The following is a 15,900-nucleotide window of genomic DNA, read 5'->3' as shown; positions in this document are numbered from 1 at the left end:
ATTGATATTTGTTGAAGGAATGAAAAAACAAAGAAGCAAGTTCAAACCAGGGTGTACAAAAGAGTCACCTAAGATGCTTTTAGAAGGACAGAGACCCAGATCCAGACCAGAATAGCCACCTGTGGAGCAGGAGAAGCTCATTTCCCAAAGCTCCTGAGAGGCTGCAGATGCAGCAATCCCCAGCCTAACATTTGGAACCACTGCTAGAACAGCTGTCACTTCTCCTTTTCCCTGAGACATATATAAATATTAGGCAAAGCCTCCTCCCCTTTCTGTCCTTCTCCCCAGCAACTCCAGCCAGGCTGGAGAGGAGATGGCGCAGCTGCCTGGGAAAGGCGCGGCCCTCCCACAGCGCTGACTCGGAAAATATGGGACACATGGGTCTGGGTCTTGCGCCATCCTCTCTGCCACCCACACTCCTGCAGCTGGGCTTGGAGAGGCTAATGGACCCAGTCACAGATGACTCCAGGGGGCAGACAGCCTACAAAGCCAGCAGCTCTGCTGTGGGGGCAGGATGGTGCTGGGTAAGCAAGAGGAGGAAAAAAAGAATATTTATGTATTGATTTATCCATCCAAAAAGTGTTTATTAAGCCCTACTTTGTGTTGTTTGCTATTCCCGATGCTGGGGGTCAGCAGTGTACACATGGCTCATGGCTCTTCTTCACTCACATGTTATAGTTACCAACATGCACAGAGCTCACCTCCTCCCAAGAGTGGCTCCAACTGCTCACAGCATATAAACCTGTCTGATCCTTCCAACATCCTATGCAAGAGGTGCACTTATTAACACCATTTTAGAGACAACTACATTGAGGTACAGAGAGGTTAAGGAAACTTGGTAAGATCACACAGCTAAGCCAGAAAATCTGGCACAAGAGCCCATTTACTATGCCACGATCTTGTGTTTATGTAATCCTTATAACATCCCACACTGCAAACATAGACCAGAAACTCAGAGAGCGTAATGAATAAACCCACCAATAGGAATGGGGAAAGCTGCAACGGGACCTTCTTGCCAAGCAGTGGGGTCTGTCTCTGCCCCTCATGCCTGTAAGGGAGGTGCTTCCCCAGCTCTAAGCTACTTTGAGCCTGCCTGGGGCTCTGTCCCTTCCCAGGGATGATGACATGTGCACCAATGCTGGGAGATGGATGTGAAAGAACAGATGTGGGAATGGGAATGTCTGTGTCTCACCAGGCCACCCAAAGCCACTTTTCTTCTGAAACTGTCCCCAGGATAAATCAAACCAGGATGAGAGGATGGAGGAGAAAGCTGAATACAAAACAAGGGCCACTGGGCTAAGAAAAGAAGAATGGACTTGTTTCTGGACTCTGTGACCTGCTCCCCAGGGCCAGGCATGGTATGGTGGATGGGCAGTCAGGAAAATCAGGTTCAAGTCCCATCCCTGCCAGGAGTTTCTCCCTAAGGTAGTTAACTTTTCTGAGCCTCAATTTCCCCATCTGTAAAACTGTGAGGGTCTTGGGTTAGAAGATGCCACGGAAACTGGCTGACAACTTCCCACCAATATCTGAGAACAAAATGGCCACCCAAGCCCTGAGTCCTCCACTTATGGCCGATTCTCCTCGCCCAGCCCTTTCTGGAGAGGTTTGGGGAAAAGACCCGGCTTCCTGTGTCCTGCTCCCATCTCCCCAGCAGGGGGCAGCACTCAGGGCCCAGCCCTGCACCTACCTTCACCCTCGCCATCTTCAGAGCCCCCACCCCAGCTGATAAGTAGCTGTGATCTGGGTGACAAAAGCCACCTTTGTTCCCATAAACTGGACTGGCAGGTTTCCACACCCAATCTGGCCAACCAGGAAATAATCCAATCCCCAGAACACCACACATTTCAGGCAGCTCAAGAACTCAGGGGCAAGGTGTGGAGAGAGGGAGGGAAGGGCCCGCACGTGGACCTGGGACACACAAGAAGATTGTGAGTTCAACAGGTGGGAGAGATACATGTCCCTGCCATTTGAGGAATGACATGGCGGGTAGGCTTGTCACTGGGCTCCGGGAAGGAGGGGTCTGGGGAGAAGGGGGATATTTGCTTGTGAAATCCAGAACTTTGTAATGGAAGGAGCTCTGCACTGGAGTCAGGGAGTCTTTGTTTTAGCCCTGCTCAGCACTGACCTGCTTTGCCTTTGGGAGAGCCACACAGCCTCTCTGCGTTTTGTTGACCATATCTAAGTTACCACAGCTGTGAACAGGACATCCTAAATGTCTGCCCCATGGGGTCCCTGTGAGGATTTAGGAACTAGGTCAAATAACTGTAAACAACTGAGCCCTGTGCAAATTTGGGTGACTGTTTCTGCTTTTACCTCCCAAGTATAAAAGGGGCATTGGGCTGAATAAAGACGTTTTCTGCTCTAATATTGCAATTTTCTGATTCTTGAGGTCATGGATATCCAGCATAAAGTTGAGTCCTGGGCAGTACTTGAGACTGTTGAGTTGGCAACACCTGATCTCACCTCCCCCACTATTACTGGTTAAACCTTGGAGAACAGCCCATGAAGTCCCAGCTGGTCACACCCTGTTGGGACCCCAGCTTCAAAAGCCTGAGCTCTCCTAGAAAACTGCAACCCAATGGCAGGCATGCATCTCACATCCTTCAGGCAACTCCATCAGCCAAAACTGTCTGTCCTAACCACTTCTTGGCCAATCATAAGACATCCCCTGCTCCCATTCAGTTGGGCTGTTCCCTGATATGGAGGGTCTTTTGTTTCTGTCGCTAAAACATAAAACTAAGACAAGAGAAGAGAGCTGGCAAGGTGGCAGAGAAAGGAGTTTTGAGGGAGGGGGGGAAGGAGGATATCTCTGCAGGCACCATGACGAGAAGCAGTGCTTTTCTCGGAGTTATGCACCAGCCCAGGAATCTTCCAGCAGGACAAGGATCTTGTCTCTACGGCAACTGAGGCCTAGCTGGAGACAGAATCCTCAGAGGAGGGGGCTAGAGGGGTGACGCTTGCCTCCACTGCACAGCCCCCTTCTTGCTTCCCTTTAGAAACCCCCTGCTTCTGTCTCTGAATAATTCACAGGATCTTTTGTTCCTGCCCCCAAACCTTTCTCTTCATCCCACTCCTCCCGCCCTCCCTGGTCTTCCTTTTTCCGTGGGAAAGTTGCTGGAAGAGGTCATGGGCAGAGAGAGGAGGGGGAAAGGGGCCCTGCAACGACAGAAGGTCGATGGCAATGCCAGACAAAGGGAATAAACACGCTAATTAAATGGCCAAGAAAGGCTGGAGGAGAAGATGGGATTGGGGGTGAGGGAGGTGGTAAGAGGTGAAAAGCAAAGGGCTGGAAGATCGAGAGGAGTAGGCAGGGGCCTCCCTTGTCAGGAAAACAGAGTAGAGGAAAAAAAAAACGAGTTGTTTCTATAGCCCTTTTGAAACTGTACTGCCCGGACCTCCACCCATTCTCTAGCCCCAATTCTATTAGCGGGCAGAGGAAATAAAGAAGATAGATAAAGCTGCTGACTCCACTCCCTCATCTAGATTCAAAGCCACCTGGGTGCCTCTCCCTCAGTGATGGCATGAAGTCACTTGGCATTTGTCAAGGGCACCAGAGACAAGGTGGGATGTCAGACCCTACTCAGCTTTGACTTCAACTACATGGATACCTATTAACGATAATAACAGCAATCACAATGACAGCAGCCTATACTGACTGAACTCTTATTACGTGTCAAGCACTGTGCTAAGTCTATACACTTAGTATGTCATTTGATCCTCAAGACAACTGTAAAAGGAAGTTACTATTACTATCCCATCTTACAGATGAGGAAACTGAAGACAGAGGATGCAAATCTTGCCCCAACTGACACAGCAAGGCACTTGGGTTCAAGCCCAGACAGTCCTAGTTTCTGGAGGACGGGTTCTTATGCAGCACAGGAGCCACCCTCCTCCATGCTAGCAATCACCCTGGAACTCTGTTAGAGGCCCCCAGGATGGTGCTGTATGAAATCGGGGAGAAATTAGGCAGCAGCAAGGTTTAGCCATCCATTCTCCACTCCCAAATACTTCTGCCATCTCAGGGGAAGTCATGAAAATCTCATGCATCTCACCAGCATTTTGCCTTTTATAAACTGCCTTTGTGTACAATGAGGAGCTGGGCTTTAGCCAAAAGAACGTGGATCAGGAGACCAAAACCTGAGTTCCAACTTAAATTAAGTTTAAACACATGAGCTCTGTGTTTCTCCTTGGGAAATCAATTCTGAGCAGGATGTCTGTGCTTAACACTTAGATCACAGAGTAAGAGAATGCACTGCCAAGGGGCCAACTCCCTTAGTGGAGGTTCCCTTAGTGGAGGAGCACAGCAGAGTCAGAATCTGGGCTCTAGTGTCAGATGTCCTAAAGTCTGAATCCCATTCTCTGCCAATGATTAGCTACGTACCCTTGAACAAGTGAACATCTACTGTCTTCATCTGTAAATGGGATAATGCCTACTTGCCTACTTCATAGAGTTGTTGCAAGGATTAAATGAGATGATAAAGCCCCAAACTACAATATAGAGGGAGTTCAATTAATGTTATTAATGTTGCCTATTATTGCTTAGTAGGCACAATCTCATTCTGTCACCCAAGCTGGAGTGTAGTGGTACAATCATAGCTCACTGCAGCCTTGACCTCCTGGGCTCAAGAGATCCTCCAGCCTCAGTCTCCCAAAGCGCTAGGATCACAGGTATGAGCCGCCACGCCTGGTCACAATCTTCTTTAAGCCTCACAGCCACCCTAACAGGAGTATTACTGCCAGCATTTACAGATGAGAAAGTTAGGACTCCATGACGTTAGGGATCTGGTCCTAAATCATATGGCTAGTAAGAGCCAAAGTCTCAACCAGAGTCCAGATCAGAGGCCAAGCATCAAACCCTCCCTTATCCACCACACCATGCTGCCTTCACCTGCAGCCAGGGGGTCAGCACAAGAGGAGGAGAAACTTAAGTCTTGGCAGCCCCTCCTTCTTCTGATCCGAAGATCTGCTGTAGCCTATCTCTACTGTGAGTAAATGCTCTGAGGCAGCTGTGGAAGCACCTACCCAGAGGCGATCAGCACCCGGGACTGGGCAATGGCCAGTCGCTGCAGGTTGGTACGATTCAAGGTGGCCAGGGCCACCCTTCCGGTCTTGCCGTTGGGTCCTGGGGGGCTGGCAGGAGAGCCCACGGTTGTCCCAGTGGGCATGCCGGAGGCTTGTCTCCGGATCACCTGCGACGGGGCGGTCTTCAGTGGGCCTCGAATGGTGCCTGTGCTGTCCAGTGGCTTGGCCCCAGAGCCTGGTGGTGGGGGCAGCTTGACCACTCCAGGAAGGGGCATGTTCTTGCTGGTCGCCGGCGGCTGTAGGGGCCCAGTGCTGCCATTGACCATGGCTGCCTTAACACTCATCACCAAGACACACTGGGGACACGAGCAGGGGGACATGGGGGGCGAGGCGGCTGGCCCAGGGCTGACTGGCCAGGACTGAGCCTTAGGCAAGGTCCCCGTGACCATGGGGTAGATGAGGTCGAGGCGCCGGCGGACGCGGCGTTGGCGCTGGGTCTGACGGTTGATCTGGCCCATGGTGTTGAAGTCAATGACGTAGCTAAAGCCAATGGAAGTGAGGTCGATCCAGGGGTGCTGCTTCTCATAGGCATGCTGGATGGTGATGCCCACTTCCATGTCGTAGGGTGTCCAGGAGCCATTGTCGTTCTCCCACTCCCACACCACACCCTTCCCAGGGGCTGAGGAGGGGTCGTAGTAGTTGCGGCGAACTGGGCGGAGAGTTCCTGCCAGGGTGGGATAGGGGAGAGGTCAGAGTCAGCATGCAATTACACTGAATGGCATTACATTAACAAGTCATGCCATTGCCATAATGGCAAACATAAAACAAGTCCTACTGTGTACTGGGAATGACACTGCCGGAAGTGCCAGCTTTGAATGAAACTCATTTCTCCCTTTAAGATGTCTATAGTCCAACCAGGATAGAAGCAGATGAGTTACGACATGAAGGATATGGGTGGCAGTGTAAGGTAAGGTAGCAGAAAGACTGCCTCCTGGTTTGCAGTCGGGACATCCCGGTTTGCAGACAAATTCATTCCACTTACTAGCTAATATAAAACCTCTCGGCCTCCCTTTCCCTCCTGGGGAACAGGATAACTCCTTCCTAGAGTTTTTGCACAAACTAAATATGACTCACTTATCTATTCAGCAAATATGCATTTGTACATGCCAGGTTCTGGATTTCATGTGAACCCTATGAATGCACTAAGGCATGTAAAGCCCTTGACATACAGTAGGTGCTCATAATGATCATATTCCTTCTCCTCTGTTCCTCTAAATGCTCTTGCGCCAAGAGTCATGAGGAAAAGAATACAGGGCTGTGGAAGCCTAGAAGACTGAGGGAAGACTGCCTCCATGCGGGAAGGCTGCCCAGAAGTGGCTGTGAGGGAGCTGGATCTCTATACATCTATGAATGCTGTCCAAAAAAAACGGTGTGTTACTATGAGAAGAAGGGAAATCAGGTTAGGAGAGCTCTCTCATATTTCCCAACATTAAATCTTATATCAGTAGCAAAAGTAACATTCTCAATGGTCATGAGAATAATTTTATATTTATCTGATGTCTTTCTTTAAGAAGCTAAAACCCTCCTAAAGATAGGATTGTCTTAATTTTCAGAGTCTCACTTTGGGGCCGGGAAGAGGTAGGTTTATTACAGGGTAATGGTACAGCAGATATGAACTGGCAGGACTGTAAGGGAACTGAACCTGTAACTGTTGCCTCTTTCTCCTTCACTCAAAACCTGAATCCTGACCCATCCTCAACCAGGGCTCATTTCATGGTATCAACATTAAGGCTAAAGATGTCTGGCTCAGGGCAGGGTGGGGAGGTCGGGGAGGGCCCCTGCAATGCTGGAATCTCTGCATCTGTCAGCTTAAGCTCTATCCATCAAAGTGGTGAGAAAAGGCTCTCTTCACCAGCCTCTGACCCACCCCTCCTCCAACCCAGAGGGATACACCAAGACTGGGGACAGAATCCCATTCAAGGGGGGAAGAAAAGAAACAATGGCTATTCAGGCCTTTGCCAGGGTCATAACCCGCCCCCCCACCCCATCTCCAAGCTCCTTAATGACCCAAAACATCAACATTCAGAGGCACAAGGGAGAAGCAGAACAATCCCCTATTCATCACCAGGGCCTCTGCTGGGGAACATGGGGGTATTGGGATGGTGGGGGCAGGAAAGGGGGAGGCAATCGTTCCCTGGTTTGCCTCCATTTCCTTCCTAAGTGCACAGCTTGCTGGGGAACAAAGAGTATGGGCTTTGGGGCCAATAGGGGTGGTTTTGTCCCTTCCAGCTGTGTGATTAAGCCTCAGTTTCCTCATCTGTTTGGGTCCTGGGTAGCGACTTCAAAGGGTGGATTTGAGGATTAAATGAAGAAACGAATGTAAAACTCAAAAATAGCACCTGTCACCATGGCAAGAGCTCAGTGAAAAGTGGTGATTATTTTTGTAATTTATTTTCTATTATATGTCTAAGCAGGATGGAGAAACCATGGGGAAGGTTTAGCTCAGGGTGTGTGAGGGTGTGTGTGTGTGTGTGTGTCTCTGTGTGTGTGTGTGTAGGGTGGTAGGGGGTGTAAGAAAGAGAGACAGAAAAAGTTTCTATATAACTGACACAGGATTTTCTTCTCGGTCACTTTGCAAGCCAGGGACCTCTGGCTGGCAACACCCTGCCTAGGCCTCACTTGGCCACACAACCTGCTGCAGGAGATGGCAGGAGATGACTCGCCCACTCTGCCCACCTGGGCCAAGTTTGGCTGCACACCAGTTCCTAAGTTCTTGTCCCACATCCAAGAAGAATGAGGATATGCTAACAATCGAAGAGTGAGCAAGGTGGGGAGTTTTATTGAGTGACGAAACAGCTTTCAACAGAGAGGGGACCCAGGGGTGGTGCCCCTACCCAAAAGTGGGAAAGTCCCTGCAATGTGGCTGAGTCCAGGGCTTTTAGAGGCTCAGAATAGGGGAGGGGCAGGCTGTAGGTAGTACTGGAAAAGGCAACATTTGATTGGTTAAAAGGCATTATTCAGAAAGAATCAATTGGGAAAGGGTAGAGAAACAGGAACAGAAGTTCTCACTCTGGGTTGCGGGTTTCGTCCTGGACAAGCAGTCCAGTCTTTCAGCCTTCAGGCTGTTTTTGGCTTAAAAGTGGGGTTTCACTGGGGACCTGCCCCTATCTGCCTAGTCATTTGGCTGCCTTCTGCTGCTCTCAAATTGGTATTTGCACAATCTTTATTACTTACAAAGCACCTCACATATCCCATGTAAATTTCATAGCAATCCTAGAAATACCTTTCACAAATGAGGAAATTAAGTTTAGAGAGTTTAAATGGCACTATTTTATATTCTCTCCAGGGTGGCAGGGACAGTGCAATTAACCCCCTCACAGATGTGCCTAAAAGACTTTTTTTTTTTTAACACAATACCATTATCAATCCTGGAGATGCCTAAGAGTTGCCCAGAACTTCTGGAAACTATGCCATGGATCTATAATATACCTTTCTAGGTTTGTCTTCCTCAGTCTCTGTGTTTTCTTCTATTCCTGCCTGACAGAGGCCCCTTTTATCCTCATGCATTCCCCCAGAGTTCTGACTCCCTTCCTCACAATTTGTTAGGTCCCTTCTACTGAAATGGCCTCCTTTGCCATTTTTGCCTATTGAAATTCTCCTTACCATTCAGGTCTTAAGCCATTTTCCATCCATTTCTCAAAATGTTCTGCCAGCCCAGGCCCCACCCTCAGGAAGCCTGAGCTGTGTAGCTTGGCTATGCTGATGTGCACCAATGTTTCAGCAACATTTTTCATACCATCCCGCCTTAAGTTGGGGCGGGAATGCCACTGTGGAGCTCTTTGCATTCTTAGCGCCTAATGCAGCGTCTGGCAGTTGCAAGGGCTCCAGAAACTGCTGTGACTGATTGAAGACTTCTGGCTACTTTAATATTTAATCATTTATCACATATCACTGAGCACTCATTAACTGCTATGGGGAATGCAGATTCAAGCATTCCTCAAGTAGCTTTCAGTCTAAAACAGGGTTAGAAGACAAGTGTGTGAGTGACTATTTATGAGGCAGAAGGTATCCCAAGGAGAATGCCAACAAAATGCATGTTGGCAGGAAAATCGACCATGTCCCCTCCCTGCGTAAATCCCTTCCATGACTTCCCGTTAGGTTGAAATCTAAATCCTCTCTACCCACCAACATACATGGCCCCCTCATAGCCTAACTCTGCCCACATTTCAGCTACACTGGCCTTCAATCTCTCCTCGTTGCCAGGCTTCTCTGATTCTGGGCCTCTTCACAATGCTGGTTCCTCCCCAAAACTCCGGTATTTTTCCATAGCTCTTCCCACAGAAAGAGCTTATTTCTTCAAAGAAGCCCCCTGGGCAGTCCTGGCCAGGTGAAATTCTTGTTCCTTTAAAAAATTTTTTAATAGCATTCATCTCAATGTGCAGTTACATATGTATTTGTGTGGCTAATTTGATGAATATCTGTCCCCTTCACTAGAGAGTGAATCCCATGAGAGTGGGCATCAAGGTATGTGCTCATGGCTGTATTCTCTATGCCTGCATGTCCTAGGCACTCCAAAATATTGATTCAATAAATGAAGTAATGATGGTTTGGAAAGCATTTCAAGGTGTGGGGAATGTTTTAAGAAATGAATAACAAATGGCATGGACTTGTATAACAAAAAGAATTTTGACAGGTAAAAATGGCAAAGGACAGTGTTTCAGAAGAAGGGATCTCAAGGCTAGTTGGGGGGTGAAGAGTGTCAGAGAACTCTAAAGGAATGCATGAGGATAGAGGTGGCCTCTGTTTGGCAGACTGGAGGGAAATATAAGGCATAGAAGAAGACAATCCTGGAAAGATATGTTAGAGCCAGAGAGGGTACAGAAGGTCTGAAATGTCAGGCGATGATGGATTTAATTGGTAATCAATGAAGAGCCAGTAAAGTTTGTTAGGAAAAGAGGGGCAAGACCAGAGCCACTCTGTCCCTTAGTTCCAGGTGAGTGGAAAGGTGTTAGCATAGAAAATGACAAGAAGGTGACAAACTGGAGAGACCTTACAGAGAAAAAAATGGGTAAGACTTGATCATGAGTAGCTGAATGCTTTCCAAGTGAGGTTTGAGGATCGCCTCCGTCAGAATCTCCTGGGGTATGAATTTAATCAGCAGTGCCCTTGAGAGACCTACAGGCCAGCATCTCCAGGGCCTGGGCATGGGAATCTGCATGTGAATGGCCACCTTGAGTGGTGCACGGGTACACTCAAATTTCAGCCATTGGGCTACAGGGTCTATGTGCCTGTACCTATTAGGTGCCCAAATAAGATTCTAAATGACAGAATGAGTCAAAGAATCCTGGGTTTGGACCATGGGGAAGTGGTAAAATGGTGTCAGCGGGATGTCAAGAGGAAGAGCTGGTTTTGGAGGGAAAGTTGTTGCGTTCAATTCAACGCTAGAGGAGAGTCAGAGATAGCATGCAGACGTCAGAACCAAAGTGTTGAGACAATAGACATGGTGGGATTTTACTCTCTGATTATTTTCAGAGACCACCCTATTTTGGATGTGCTAGTTCTCGACTTTTCTAGAATCAGGATTATAAACCAGATAATCTGTAAAGTAACCCAAGGAAAGGGGCTCCAGTAGGATAGGGATTGAGGATGTTTATAAACTAAGGATGAAGAAGGGGAAAGAAAATCAGTTTTTTACAGATTTTCCACCTGCATTACAAAGCACCCAAAATCTTTCAGCTTCTGGGAAGTGGAAGGCAATGCCTTCCAGGCATGCACTGAGGTCTCTGGGGCATGTTACACATATCTATGTAAGTGACTCACTGCCGTTAGGGCATGCACTATGTCCAAGAAATCCCAGGCTGCTCTTACCAGCATCTCCCATGCCCACCAGAATATTCCACGAGGACAAAGAAATATTTGGATGCTCTATTATTGCTATATCTCACATGTCTGGAACAGTGACTGTGCTAAATAGTCACTCCATAACTATTTACTGAATGAAGAAATAGGACGTAGGGCACCTAATTCAGAATGTCAGCCCTGCCATTGACTAGCTGTAAACCCTTGAGCAACTTAATCACTTTCAATTTGTTTCCTTACTTATAAAATGGGGATAATAATAGGTTCTTCACAAGATTGTTGTGAGGATTAAACAAGATAGTGTGTGCAATGTGCTTGGCATGATGCAGACACATGGTGCATCCTGCACATTGTAATTATCATGTGGTCATCATGATGCCTGCCTTCTCCACTTCTATGCTAACATAGGGTAGAGGGTTTTGTGGGGGGGCTAAAACTCAGCATCTGTCAAATCATTTAATTCAGCCCACTCTCTTTCTCTCCATCTGACACTTCTCACCACTTTAAAAGACATAAAGAAGGCACAACTTGCACAGAAAACTCAGAGCTGGAAAGAACGCTCCTTCACCCTGTGCTTTTATCAGTGTCATCACTGGCACAGGGGCCAACCCATTCACCTGTTGTTCTGCATGATGGGAGGAAATAAAAAGAGGGAAAGAAGAAATCTTAAGGCTGCTCTTCATTCTAAAAAAAAAAAAAAAAGAGGCCTGACCATTTAGAGACTTGCTCAAGGTCACGGAGTAAACAGTGAGCCTGGAATGAGAGCCACAGCTGTTTCTCTCCACTCTCAGCCTGGATCTTTCTCATCCTGCTACTGAAACCCTGGAGTTGGTAGGGTCAGGCATGTTGAAAGGTACAGGGGAAAGTGATGCTGAAGTAAAGCTCTTCAGTCACTGCCCTACAACAGAAAAAGGGCAACCTAGTCAAGGTAAATGATGGCAGGTGGAGAGGGCCCCACCGAGGCTTTTGGAAGTGGCCAAGAGCCAGTCCCATCTATCTCACCCCATCTCTTCCCTTATTCCAGATTCTCTAGCCCAAAATGCCTAGAGGAGACTGGCACAGAATGCAAATAAGATCAAACCCCTAGGCGGTCTGGGGAAGGAGAAGGGCCCAGGGCAAACAGAGGCGGGCAGACGGGTGTCTGCAACCTCCCAGCCATCTCCCTGGAGACAGGCTGGATGAGGTCAGGAGCCCAGGCGAGTGGAGAGCCTGAGGACTCTCTCAGCAGCAGAGCAAGCAACTTCTAAAAAGACAAAGCTCTCATGTCAGGAAATGTCCCCATATAGAAGAGGCAACAAAAAAGGAGAGGAATCGCCTCTGGGCAGGGGACTTCCAGCTCTCTTTTGTTTATGGGGATGTTTCTGGTTCCCAGCTTTGAATTATGGCTTAAGGATGGTGGGCAATTTAATTAAACATTGCGAGGGCTTGGCTGAGGTTGCCTGGGAGCCACTGGTTTAAAGTTCCTACCCTGTCATGGCCTCATCAATGAGATTGAGAGAAACTATGTGTGTGTTGGTGGAGAAGGGAGAGGAGGGGGCTCAGAACTCAGAAACCCAGAGATTCTTCTATTCTTCTTTGACGAGCGACCTGACAGACCCAGCTTTTCTGGGAATTCAGCCCAGTATCTGCAGCACCCAGCACAGGGCCTGGCGCACAGGAGAGAGGTATTCAGGATGGCTGACTGACTCTAGCAATGAGCGGATGAAACCACAGCTGTCTGATGATAAACACACCCTGAGGCAGCCTTTAAAATGATTCAGGGCAAGTTCTCTGCCTGAGGTTTAAAGTCCAGGGAGCGCCATCCTCTGACTAAATTGCTCACCACCAGGCAGTCCTCAGGTAAGAGTGATCAGACCTGGGAAATGTAGCTTCTTTCCTTCCACCCAGTTTTCTCTACAACTTCACTTCTGTGGAAAGGGTCATGAATCTTTGCAGATACCTTGCCTATCCTAAGTATCCCCAAACACAGATTCCACCTTTGCCCTTCCCAAATGTGGGAAAGGGGCTGAGACCTTTCTGTCACCAGGGTGGTTTTCCAAATGCTGCAGAGATTTCCTCTGAAATAGAAAAGCTAACACCTGCTTTTTTATATTTATTATTATTATTATTATTATTTTTGCAGGACTGGAATCCCCTGTCAGGTGCTTTACCTGCTGGTCTCTCTCTCTCTCTGCTCCCACCTCCATGGCTCAGCTTCCCCCAACACACACCCCCTCCACCCTCACCTTCACAACCTTTACCCAAGTTGCACAATGACATTCTCTCCCTCCCCCTCAGCCACACTTAATCCTCTCAATCTCCCCACATTCCTCTCTATTCTCTCCTCCTCCCAGTCTCCCTCAGCTCCACACACGGTTAAAGCCCCTCCAGATTCTAACACTTCCAGAATCCTCTCCCCAGAAAGCTCTCCTCAATCAGCCAGTGTCTGCAGAGTCCTTGGCAAAGGGGTTGCTGGGAGTTATGACTAAAGATGGGGACATGAGGGTGGAAAGATACCCCTTTCCCATGACAATCCTAATTAGCACACAGGATGTGGGGGCTTTCCAAGGAAGCAGAGAGACTCTGCTCAAACAGCTGTTCACTGGGGAGGGCCTTTCCGAGTCATCTTCTCTACTTCCTCCCCGCACACCGGCCTCTCCAGGCTCCTGGGTTGCACTCTTGGGAAAGCTGAGCTAGAATTCCAGAAACAATGGCCCCCTCCCCACCTGTCACTGACGGAGGCAGAAACTCTTCCCAGGTCATCGATTAAGCAAGGACCGAGCAAAGAGGGGCAGTTCTGCTCTCCCTCGGCTAGCACCCCCACTCCCCACCCCCGACGGCCCCATCCTGGAGGCTCCCTTCCTGGCTCTGACCTGGAAAGGCAGGTCAGCTGGGAAGCAGGTTTGTGCTGGCTACAGTGACAACTTGATTCTCACGAAAAGATAGGAGTTTGGCGCTCCAGGAGACCATGTGTTCCTTACAGGTTATGGTTTCAAGAGGAAGCCTGGGGACAGTTTCTCCTTAGGAATCTGCCTCCTCCTCCTCCGCAGACAAAGGGAGCGGCTTCCCTGCCTTGCATTCCGAAGCCCCGAGCCTCGCCCTCCTCTCTCCATCTGCTCCGGCCTGTTGCTTCCGCGCTTGCAGTGTGTAGCAGAGGCATTCGCCAATACCACGGCGTCCAGGGTACCCCAGCCCCAGTCTCTCCTCCCAGGCAGCCCGGCGCTTCCCTTACCCGACTGTAGCGAGAACCTCCGGGGAATCCCTTCTTCCTCCCCCAGTTCCCACACCCAGGACCCAGCTGCGAGGAGGCATCCCACACAGGAGACGCAGAGGCAGTGAGATAGGCGGTGAGGGGATGTGTGGCAAGCCCCAGCGTGCCTGAAGCAGAACAGGGTCAGGTCAGCCAAGGTGCCAGCCGCCACGGGATGAGGGCAGGAAGCCTTTGCGAAGGGCTGGGATTGCCTGTAGTCTGGGGCGGCCCTAGAATTTCTACATGGAAAGACTTAGGGCCACCAAGTGCTGAAAAGGGGGGGCATGAAAGGGCTGGGGAGTGGATTGTTACCGGCTAGGTTGAAGCTGGGTTTGCAAAACCACAACACTGATACTATTTGCATGGATGTTTAAGGGGGAGGGAGGATCCTGCGAGGATCCAGGGCAGTGAATCGCCTCCCACCACCACCTCTTCGTGACACTGCTGCACAGAAGTGCCGACTAGGTGGCCAAGGTGGGTTCACAGGGAGGGAGGTACCTTGGCAGGTTGGGCAAGTGGGAGCAGGCGGGGCGGGGTCAGGGGCGGCTGGCTCACCCGTGTCTTGGCGGAACTGGTTCATGGACTGCAGGTCGATGATGTAGGGCGCGAGACGGCTGTCCACCTGGCCCAGCACCACGCTGCCCCCCGCGCGGGGGCCGGCGCGGACCACCGCCTCGATGTGGTGGCTCACCGCTGGGCTGTAGGGACGCCAGCGGCCGTGCTCGTTCAGCCATTCCCAGACCACCACGGCCGAGGCCAGGAGCATGGCGAGCCCGGGGCTGCGGCGCTGCGCGGCCCGCCTCCCGGGCCCCGAGCGCCCGACCTCCTCCGCTTCCTCCTGCGCCGCCGCCTCCGGGCCTCGACCGCGCCCCCTGCCCCGCGCCCCGCCGCCCCGGGCAGCCTCAGCTCCGGCCCATGGGTTCCCCACCAGCCGTGCATCCAGTGGGGCCGGGACACCGGGGCCTCCTGGCTGGGACCGTGCGCCGCCGCCGCCGCCGCCGGGGTCCGCTGCTGCCGCTGCTCCGTGGGGTCGAGTCGCTTCATGCAAATGTCCGGCTCTCTGCAAACAGGCCCCCGCCTTGCAAAAGCCACTCGGCGGGCGCGCGGCCCGAGCCCCGGCGGCCGCGAGTTGGGGCTGACGGCGAGGCGAGGACCCAGCCCTCGCACCAGTTGCGCCTCGGTCTCTGCAGACGCCGGGGTGGGATCTCGCCGCACGGCAGCGCTCGGAATGGCACGCTCTGGTCCACCCCCCCCCTCACTCCCTCCCTCCCCACCCCTTCGCCGCACGAATTGCAGTCGCCGCCACTGGGAGAGCTCCCCCTGCCTGTGGCTCTGCTCAGTCCCTTCCAGAATGAACCGCCCCTCCCAAGCGGGGCGCTAAGGCAAACCCGCGCCCGCGTGTGTTTCCCTGGTTCCTTGATGCAGAGAAGCGACCCGCCATGACACGGCCCCGGGACCACCACTGTCGCCCAGCCGCAACTTTGCAGCCTCCTTCCCCAAAATGTAATTTTCTGTCTCTCTCTCTCTTTTTTTTTTGCCTTAATGCAGCATGATCAGTGTCCGCAGCGCGAAATGGAGACACGCATTGTCTCGGGGCTTGCGCACGCACTGGCACACTCACAGTCGCACACACACGTGCGCGCACCCCCACGCCTTCCTTGCCCTGGCTCCTATTACCTCATCCTCTCCCGCATCCTTAGCTGTCCGTCAAGGAAGCAGAAGACCCGCCCCCTGCTGCTCGGGCGAGTGCCCTGGAGCTTACTCGCCCCCTGCTGGCTTAAAGTGTCGTG

At 50.8% G+C, this 15,900-nt stretch overlaps 1 protein-coding gene across 3 annotated transcripts in view; it reads right to left on the bottom strand.

Annotated features, from left to right (window-relative positions):
• DTX4 (deltex E3 ubiquitin ligase 4) overlaps positions 1-15,361 on the bottom strand; it is a 35,428-nt gene extending 20,067 nt beyond the window's left edge. For 2 of the 3 annotated variants that reach the window (XM_030810854.1, XM_030810855.1), the window contains exons 1-2: positions 14,666-15,162; positions 5,023-5,746 (exon numbers count right to left, since the gene is read on the bottom strand). In XM_030810854.1, coding sequence (XP_030666714.1) covers positions 5,023-5,746; positions 14,666-14,876 — 935 coding nt within the window. In that variant the 5' untranslated portion in view covers positions 14,877-15,162. Of the gene's footprint in view, positions 1-5,022; positions 5,747-14,665 lie in introns of all 3 variants that reach the window. The other variant, XM_003275348.4, reaches the window with a different exon arrangement.
• Between the last annotated feature and the right edge of the window lie 539 nt (positions 15,362-15,900).

The sequence above is a fragment of the Nomascus leucogenys genome, chromosome 4, assembly GCF_006542625.1.
Source record: "Nomascus leucogenys isolate Asia chromosome 4, Asia_NLE_v1, whole genome shotgun sequence".
NCBI classification, from domain to species: Eukaryota; Metazoa; Chordata; class Mammalia; order Primates; family Hylobatidae; genus Nomascus; species Nomascus leucogenys.
The sequence above is the reverse complement of the archived record's forward strand: the minus strand, read 5'-3'. Positions and strand labels throughout refer to the sequence as shown.